Below are 10,532 nucleotides of genomic sequence, written 5' to 3' on the forward strand. Positions count from 1 at the left end.
TGTATTAAAGAGTAGCGGACGAATACAAACCAATACGATTTATATTTACAAAGTTATGGTGATCCATCCTTAGGCGACCCATCTTGCCCCGCCCCACCCTATCAGTAATTTATTTATTTATATTTGATTTGATCCATCTGACATAGAAATTGTATAATAAGTAATAGTTATGCCATAAAAGTTCAGCACACAGGACGCAGTGGCTTAATTTACCAAACAGGGGAGGAAAAAATCAGTAATAGCTCCTGCAGCAATCCCAAAAAGCACTTCGGAATAAATCTTAGGAGAAACTTCAGGATAAATTAAGAAAACTCTGGGAGACTTCCCAGCATTAACACAGGAAGGAATCTTTTGAGAGAAGTCTCAGAGGAAAATCCTAGAGAAATCTTAGATAAAACTCCAAAAGAAATACAGCGAGAACCTTTAGGAAATATACTGGGAAACACTAGAAGAAAACTCTAGGGAAATTTCTCGTAAAAAAATGCAGGAAAAACTTCGGATGAAATTTCGCTGAAAAACGCAGGAAGAACTACGAGAAAAGAAGTTCTGTAGGATCCCCGTCAGTTCTGCAAAATATCAGTCTCAGTGCCTGTTTTTCAGTCGAAATGAATGACTGCGGCGGTCGTTTTCAGTTTCTCGATGTGAGAACTGACAGAGTCCGAGAGCTCGATTCGTGAGCGACCCTACAAGATCAATTCCCAATCATCCACACACTACTCATGCTGAAAGGCCATTCGTCTCAAGCGGTGGCTTGTGAGAGTGAGTGCCCTATACGCTACCACATGTGAAAACACTCAACTACAGAAAATTGAATGGAAATGGAAATTTAGCCCTGTCAGCTCTCGCTTTCAGCACGCTGCGTGCGAGTACCTATTTCATTTCGCTCCCGTGTTGCTAAGTGGAAAGCAACATTGACAGGAAAACCAAAACGGAGAAAATGAAGAAAAGTAAAATGTCGCTATCATAAAGGCCTGTCGAAAAATTGCAGCACTGATCCCCGTTAAAGCCAGGAGAAATCGGTTGACGTTCAGGAATCCTGAAAAATTGCCAACAAAGAAACTCGGAAGAAGATATTCAAATCTTGGAAAAATGTAGGAATCTCAGGGGGATAACGGGGGGTCTGGCCAAAGTCTACGCTCCATACAAATTTCGAAAAGCTTGTATGAACAAAAGTCCACGGAGGGAGGGAGGGTCTGACATGACCGAAAATGAGTCTACGTGGTTTATGGACAGCGCCTAACGGAATTTCTGGAAAAAAACCAGCAATGTAATGAATTCTATGAACTTTATTTTTTAGTAGATCTACAAGTAGTAAAATTCTACTTTTTATTCATTCGACCTAATATTTTATTTTCTATCGATGTAAAATTCCAAGAGGGCTCAATATATTCTCTGAGAATTCCAGGGTTTTCCCTGTTAAGTAAAATTCCCCGAGGGTTCACAATTTTCCCGTTTTTCAGGTAGTATACACCTTGAAGTTACCACGAAAAAACATCGCGTAACTTCGCATGTGTCCTTATCGAAGAAACTCTGTAGTTTGAACCTTGGTTTGAACATAGCAGAACCCGAATAAAAAATACAGTAGAAAAACCGAACGTTGTATTGTAACAGTACTATTTAAAACCATATTTTTACAATAGACACCACTGTAAAAATAAAAATACAAAAACAATAAAATGTAATGTAGACACCATACAGTAAATTGTAAATAAGATTTTCACAATATACTATACGGGTTGTTAAGTATCGTAACAATATAAAAAAATATTTTCTCCATATATATTTTTTTTTGCTAAACCATACATTATATTATAAATGAATTGTTATAAATACTGATACGTGGGTTTTAATAAACCGTACATTGTATGGTACACGTATGGTTTCAAACAATAAAATGTACCGTAAAGCCTGTATCCGCAATAATCGGGACACAGAAATACAGCTGTAACTCTGCAATAGTTACATTAAAATTGCTCAAATTTGGCCTAATAACATGTTTGGATGTGTTTATATTACCTACAAAATTTCATGTGAATCGGGGCATTACTTTTTGTTGTAGCAAGAAAAGAGTAGAATGTGCACCATTGAATTTTGTACAGCCCCTAGTTTTGTTTGTCAGCGCTGTAACTTTTGAATTTGACAAAGAAAATGGTTGAAATTTTGAACAAAAACTTCTCAATCTACGTCTGTTGCATAGGCAAAATTTCAAAAAAATCGATGCACTATCAACAATTTTATAGCCGAAACATGTATTGGGACTGAACGTGATTTTAGCCCCTCAGACAGCAATAAGACAGCACCCTTTATTGTTTCGATTGTACTATTGAAAGTACTATACCAATAATTATCAAATTTTGCAGGCATAATATACATTTAACCAACTACCTTCTGTGAAAATTTCATGAAAATTGGCAGAGAAATTCAAAGGTTATAAACAGGTGTAACAAATAGAATGGGGCGTTCCCTCAGAAAGCAACAAAAGAAACAGAGGTCACACTCAATACATATATTTTCTTTACATTTTCTATCACTTAACCCTGCTGTCTGATCAGAAGCACTTCCCTTTATCTTGCCCTCTTCTTATTTCTTCGCCTTCCAAGGCATCTCCACTGCCACAGCCATCACCGACTCTATCCACGCCGCATTCCGATGACTCCCACAGTAATCCAGCGCACCCGAGTGGCGCTTTTGTCTCTCCTCAAGACGCATCATAAAGCGCCTCGTCTTTCCTCGATCGGCTCCCTTTGCGCAGGGATGGTCTCGCATTTTATTCCACCCCCACTACGTTTTCTTTGTAACGTTCACGATAAGTTCCACTGGATGCGATCGAGCGAGATCCCGGTGAAGCGCTTAGCGATCATACGACCTACCGGTTTGATCGACCGTCTGGCGAACTCTAAAGTCTCCTTCTCCACATCCCTGCTATCATGCACCGTCGGGCTGTAAGTCCGAAGTTGCGCCACCGACGAATTTCCGAACAGCTCACGAGAGAGTTCACAATCGCCGAATTCTCTCTCATAAAAGTAATCGTGTGGCATATTACCCGAAGGGCGAACAATCGATGATCACCTTCGTGCACGCGAATAGCTCAAATGCGAGGCAATGATTTTATGAGGCAAGGGTTTTCATACGCATGTGGTTTTCTTATACAATAATCCATTTACAATACGATCTGTTACATCAAATAAAATAAAACGTTACACAATCCCCCCACAAAGAGAAAATTTTTTCAGGGATCAATAAATTGATGCTTGAAAAAATTTTTAGCTACCCTCATTCGTTTTTCCTCTTTGCCTTCTAATCTTGACTTGAAACCTACATTAACCTAAATGAGCTCAACCTCGCTAAAACACAATAAGTGTTATTACCACAGCGCATCCTGTGAAATCATCTCAGCTACAAGTTCTCACTGATTCTTAACCTAAAAGCCACAAATCCCAAATACACAAATCTCAAATCTACAAATCTCAAATCACAAAGTTGTTACAGCGAGTCCTGCGAAATAATCACATACCAACCAATCTTGGCAACTAATTTACGGCCAGTTAATCTTCTTCTTCGTACAAACACTTCTTCATGGGGTAACATACAAACGAATTTCTGCCTTATTTGCACAGAGAAATAGACAGAATCCAACAACAATGGTCAGACCTAGCTAGCTCTTTCTTTGTGAGTTTTTTTGTTGGGCGCCAATGTAACAAATAGAATGGGGCGTTCCCTCAGAAAGCAACAAAAGAAACAGAGGTCACACTCAATACATATATTTTCTTTACATTTTCTATCACTTAACCCTGCTGTCTGATCAGAAGCACTTCCCTTTATCTTGCCCTCTTCTTATTTCTTCGCCTTCCAAGGCATCTCCACTGCCACAGCCATCACCGACTCTATCCACGCCGCATTCCGATGACTCCCACAGTAATCCAGCGCACCCGAGTGGCGCTTTTGTCTCTCCTCAAGACGCATCATAAAGCGCCTCGTCTTTCCTCGATCGGCTCCCTTTGCGCAGGGATGGTCTCGCATTTTATTCCACCCCCACTACGTTTTCTTTGTAACGTTCACGATAAGTTCCACTGGATGCGATCGAGCGAGATCCCGGTGAAGCGCTTAGCGATCATACGACCTACCGGTTTGATCGACCGTCTGGCGAACTCTAAAGTCTCCTTCTCCACATCCCTGCTATCATGCACCGTCGGGCTGTAAGTCCGAAGTTGCGCCACCGACGAATTTCCGAACAGCTCACGAGAGAGTTCACAATCGCCGAATTCTCTCTCATAAAAGTAATCGTGTGGCATATTACCCGAAGGGCGAACAATCGATGATCACCTTCGTGCACGCGAATAGCTCAAATGCGAGGCAATGATTTTATGAGGCAAGGGTTTTCATACGCATGTGGTTTTCTTATACAATAATCCATTTACAATACGATCTGTTACATCAAATAAAATAAAACGTTACACAGGCAAAAATCGCACATGAAAAATACGAAAAATTTTCACTTACGCTCAGCTCTATCAACACCAGTAGCTTTCAAACCAATTGATAAAAGTTGATGAAATTTTTCAAGAAAGCGTTTCTATAAGTATCATAACTGCTAACGAAATTTCATAATTAACATCACAGAACTTTGAACTGTAGCGTAAAAGAACCATCTACTATGTAAATGAAAATTGGTCATGATTGTACAAAACGCTTAAAACCACGTCTGTTTGTTTTTCATCCACAGTTGAAAGTAATGCATCGATTTTTATGAAATTTGGCACAAATAATAAACATACACCAAAGAGTTATCAGTCAATTATTTGGCCTATTTTACCGATTCATTACAGAGCTACAGCCGTATTTCTGTGTCCCGATTATTGCAGATACAGGCTTTAAATATATTGTTTTTAATTGTAGTTTCACTACTGGTAATACATTTAATTAAATGGTTTTGGGAAGGTTCTCTTTTATTATGTTGTATTGGTTTACATTACATAAACCATATAATGTTATATTATCTTGTCATTTTCCTCCTGTTAATGTCATCTTAGGCTTACTAGCATTATAAGAATGCACTTTGGGAATTCTTCATGTATTGGATCGCCCACGTCTAAGTCTGAGTCGAGTTCTGAGTAGTCTCTTATGGCATTAACAGTTGAAGCTTAGGCTCCCATGCCCCACCAGCCAGATAACCGGGGTTCGCAAACTAAGCATTATTTGTGGCAACACTTTGAGCGACATGATGGAACTATGCCGAGCGCGCTAAGTATTATTAGACCACTAATGTAGTTGCATGAAGTGGGTGACGAGGTACATAAGTATCATTACAGCGTGCTTAACCGTTATTGCAATATTGAGGCTCCAGTTTGACTAAAGTTTGAAATACACGGGGAAATACATAACAACTCATGAGAAAACTGTCAAGTTCGATTCAAGTATAAGTAAGGTTAAAAAGCGAACCCACAGACGAACCTATATTAGAATTTCTTTCAGTATTCAGTCCAGTCCATATGTTAAAGATGGCTCTACGTCAAAGATAAAGTTCGTCAAACGTATTCCTCTCATCGCACTCTACATACATAACCCGCCATATCTCTTGGATCTGCAGTTCTTAACTGCCCAAATTCTGCAAAGTGACGTAAGCGACATTGATAGTTTTGGCCCAATTTTTGGTTATTATGCATAAAACTCTTGCTCCTCCTCTAAGTTTCTTTCCATAGATGATAGATTACGACTAGATCTTGCATTCTAATACAACAGGCATACCACAGTGTTATTTTTACACCAGATATTACATATAATATACCAACAAATATCGACATTTTGAATGGCGCTTACGTCACTTTGCAGAATTACGGCAGTTAAGACATCTGGTTTACTACTTATTTAAACATTTTATTGACTTTAAATTGATGTTTTAACTTATTCACTTTTTTCTTTCCTTTCAAAAAAGTCACAAACATAAACAAAACAAAACACGAAAAAAAATCTAAAACTGAATAAATAATTAAAAATGCACGGAAAAAAAAATGTTTTGGAAAAGTGAATGGTTCAAACGTAAGAAAAACAGTATAATATATTGTTACATAAAAATCAAATGTAAATGTATAGTAGCTACAATGTGCGAAGCTTTTAGTGAACCATTTCATTATCAATATACATTATTGTAGCTGGTACACTGTATGGTGCAGGAATGGTTTTCACCGAACACCCTATGGTTAGTTTTTATCCGGGAAGGTGCAGCAGAGAAAAACATTTGTTTGAACTTGAAGAACTGTACGACTGTCTTTCATTTTCCGGTCAAGGTCTTGAAAGCCCGATGAAGATTATTATGCCGTTAAAAAGTTTACCTGAGTCCTACAATAGCCTCCTGACGACACTGGAGATTCGGCCGGAAGCAGCCGGCCGGTATATTGATAGTGACACACGTGAATCACGTGTCATAAGACGAACAATCGAGCCTTCTTCACGGACTTGAACGACAGCAAGTATGTCGAAGAGCCGTACACTGTGTATCTTATTAGCAGATGGTTCAGAGTCAAAGTCCCATGCAAAGAGTGATATCGTAAAATGTGCGGATCAGGAAACAAACGTTTCAGAAGTAAAGCTCACGAAGTGTTGTACATCCCTGCTTTAGTGAACATATACCGAAAGCTGACGATCTGACGGAGGAAGTCTGACTTACGTTCCCATTCTTGCAATGAAAAGGTCAAAGATCGATTTCAGGGGAATCAAGTTAATCAAAGCCGTGAGAAAGCTATAAAACAACTTTTCACACGGTGAATGTAAATTACACTCACTTGGAGGAAAGGCGCTTTCATAGCTCTGTCACAAATTTTTGGTAAAATGTGCGACCCTTACTGTATTCGGCAAACTTTTGCATAAAACTACTATAGTAGGTAAAGATATGCTTAATTTTTGATACATGCTTCTGAGCCGAGATAATATCCAAGTGTAACTCTTTACAAGTGAGTAGCATAGCCTATGGTCGGAGCATATCGAGCCACAGCTGAACATTTAGCGAACTGACTAAAACGAACTGTTCGTAATTGAAGCGGATAGTTAGGTTGAAGATCGAAGACTATAGGGCACTGCATGAAATTCTTTCCGTCTCTTTCACTCCTACAGAAATTTTGTAAACAACAAGGCCAAGAAACGTCAAAATCCCATATAAAATCAAAACAATGCAGTGCCCTATACACTCAAGCTTTCCTACACTGAAAAAATAAATCACATATCACATGGAAAATTTCCATTAGTTTGACTATATAACCCTTATTGGATTTTCCAATGAAAATTTCTTTGGAAATTTCACATGAAATCAATACGGTATATGGAAAACATTAGAAAATCCCATAACTGCTATTGGAAAATCACATAACTTTACAAAATCTATGTGATATTCCCATATAATTCAATGGATACGCATATGGAAACAGTCCATGGGGAAAACAGATGAAAACAATGTGAAAAGTTTTTTCAGTGTATGGTAGCTAATCAAAATAGCAGATTTAATAAAAGTTGAGTTTTCTCTTAGTCGACCCATCTTGCCTCCGCAAAAATGTGGTGGAGTAAGATGGGTCGCGTTTTCAAATATGTTAGTCAAATAATAGGTTTCAAAATGATCCTTCAAATATTTAGTTTCATAATTGACTAGTACATTTAAGAGTTGTAGAAAAACGATAAATTTGGTTACAGGGACCAATCTTCATAAGAAACAAAACTAGCTTAATAACAGTTTCTTAAGCTAAAGTTTGCTTAAGATCGGTTTATTCAACTCTTGTACAGCAAACATGTTTGTTGGGGTTCTAAACCATGCAAGATAAACAATTATGTGCTGTCTTTTTTTTATCTATTACGCTTATTTCAAGGCTCACCCGCCGATTTCAGCTTCACAGAGCCAATATTCTTTATACTTATTTAGGATTATAAATAGTAAAAACTACTCTCTTCCTATTCTTATTTTTCAAAACATTCTTTTCTTTCGACAAAGTGTCGACTGGTGTGACTTTGTGGTCCGTTTTGGGGGACCCCTGCTCAGGGCAAGCTTTTTTTGTTGCATTCTCTCTTTGTTTAGTAAATCGCCGACGCTTGGTGTGCCACAACGTTGAAATCAGATGATGTACTTGATCCATTGTCTTCAATGTCGGTCCAGTCTTCGTTGTTGTGTTGTTTACGGTCTTCAGCTGTAGGTTCATTTGTATCGGGTGCTGGCTCTTCGATGTTGTTGATAGGAGGGAAATCGGTTGCATTAAATAGCTCCCCGGATGTCCCGTTAGCTGACTCATGCCTGTTTACAGCTAGAGTTGAGAAACTGGAATCCGCACACGTCTTATTTATGTGGGCCGGTTGGCCGCATTGATGGCATAGTTTGGGCTGGTTGATGTAGGAAACCATCGTCCTTTCGTCTTCGATGGTGATGAACGACGGAATGTCACGAATCAAACGCATTCTGAACACTCGCACACCGTTTGGAATTCCGGAAAAATAGTGTTTCCACGTATCATTTCGTATGGAAATTACCTCCCCGTACTTCAGCATGTGATTGCTGATAATGGAATTATCCATTGACCGAGGAAGATCGTGTACTCGTACGGTCACGAAATCACAATCGACGTAAACGGGGATGCGAAATTCTTTTCCCGCACAAAGCATTGCCCGTTTGCAATTGTTCTCCACTTGGTAGCGTGAGACAATTTCATAGCTCTTCATCTCAATGAGCACACAGTTGCGGTGCTGATACAACTGTATGCTTTCAACATCGGAATATTGAAGTTTAATTTCTTCCTCCAAAAACTGCTGCACCTTTTTCACATCCGGGCGAACCGGCCGAACGGTAAAATCAACTACGAGGGTGTTTTTTCTTGCACCACACATGATTACTTTGTAAGCGAAGCGAGAGCACGTCCGACGTACGCGATAATTGGCACCAGCAGCCTCGCAACAGCATGATTTGAAAAATGTCGTTATCAAGACCATAGACCGGCCTGAAAACAATATTTGGATTTGTTTCACAATAAATAAATTTGTCTGATATAACTTTTTACAACTACCTCACTCAAATTTTATCAACGTATAAGTTAAAACCAGATTCGATTCAGATAGCAACATTAAATAATAAATGGTCTGATAGACAAATCACTTACGTTCCTCTTACTGATGAGCCCCCAAGCCATGCGTCTTCGTATTGTGTGCCTTCAGAGACGCCTTCGTCTGGAAGACCTTACTGCACAGCGGACACTTTTCCTCCGGCGCTTCCTTCCAATGGTTGGTCGTTTTCTGGTGCTGAATCAAATTGGAAACCGTAACGAACCTCTTGCCGCAGTTCTGCCATGTGCAAACGTAAGGCCGTTCCCCGGTGTGGATTCGCTCGTGAGCCGTCAGTGACCACCGGAACAGGAAGCTTTTCGAACAGTGCGAACACACGTGCTCCCGTTTGGCCGAGTGGGACATTATGTGGGCTTTCAGATTCTTCTTGAGCACGAAGGACTTCCCGCAGATCTCGCAGCTGAACTTTCGCTCGCCGATGTGCACCGAATCGAAGTGGCAGCGCAGTTTTCCGTTGGTGTAGAACTTCATGTCGCACATGCTGCACGCAAACGGTCTATCGTTTGTATGTGTTCGCATGTGCACCGACATTGCCGTTGTTTTTGCACCACAAATGGTGCACACTTTCGCATTGGGTTTGCGAGCAGTTTTGGGAGCTTTGGGTTTGCTATACACTATTATTTGTCCATCGTCCTGCACCGGAATGAAGCCGTCGTCTTCCAGAAAGTCTTCCTCCAAATACTCCTCGTTTTTGGCTTGATCCTCAACTTCCACTATTGAAAACGCTGAGGTCGAAACTTCTAGTTCCTCTTTCACTACGGCTGTCTCTTGATGCGGATCATATTCTTCGACGGCGTCCGGTTCCAACCCATCGAATGTTTCTTCTAATGACAACTCTGTATCGGAATTCTTTACTAGGGTCAAATCACCGGGTTTCGTTTCCATAGCCTTTTCTAGCAAATCGAACGATCTTTGTGCGTTTCTTCGAAAGTGGGATATGGATACCAATGTATCACGGCAACTAATGCAGACGAGTTTAGGAAGTAAATCACCGGACGAAATCTGTTATAAAAATCAAAGATTAGAAAAGAATTTTTTTTTTTGCATTTTCTATCACATACCTGAATTTCCAACATTTTTAAAACTTTCTGAATGGTCTGATTCATGGCAATCACATTTTCGGAGATTTCGTCAAAGATACTACTCAAATCTGTGGCATTTGCATGCAAACAAAAACGACACACCTGGAAGTTGCTGTTGTGTATCATTTTTATCCGATTAGAGGTCATTTTTAGCGAAACTATCCTAATAAAACTTTTAATGAAAATTCTTTCAGCGGTAAAAGGAAGGAACTCAATTTGTTTTGGCGTCCTTGTAACGAACTACAAAGCAAAACAGAAACCGCTAGAAGAACACGAGCAAAACACAAACCCAGAAAACATGACGTTCAGAGTTTCGGAAAATCTTTCGTGTGAAGCACACGGTGAAGCTTTCCGGTGTACCAA

General features: G+C 39.7%; 1 protein-coding gene across 1 annotated transcript; it reads right to left on the bottom strand.

Annotated features, from left to right (window-relative positions):
- Positions 1-9,015: 9,015 nt before the first annotated feature.
- On the bottom strand, positions 9,016-10,419 carry LOC109421151 (zinc finger protein 613). The gene is made up of 2 exons (XM_019695648.3): positions 10,149-10,419; positions 9,016-10,089 (listed from the first exon to the last, which is right to left on the bottom strand). Exons 1-2 carry the CDS (start codon positions 10,314-10,316, stop codon positions 9,133-9,135), a joined length of 1,125 nt encoding a protein of 374 aa, XP_019551193.2. The 5' UTR covers positions 10,317-10,419; the 3' UTR covers positions 9,016-9,132.
- Between the last annotated feature and the right edge of the window lie 113 nt (positions 10,420-10,532).

The sequence above is a fragment of the Aedes albopictus genome, chromosome 3 (assembly GCF_035046485.1).
Source record: "Aedes albopictus strain Foshan chromosome 3, AalbF5, whole genome shotgun sequence".
NCBI lineage: Eukaryota > Metazoa > Arthropoda > Insecta > Diptera > Culicidae > Aedes > Aedes albopictus.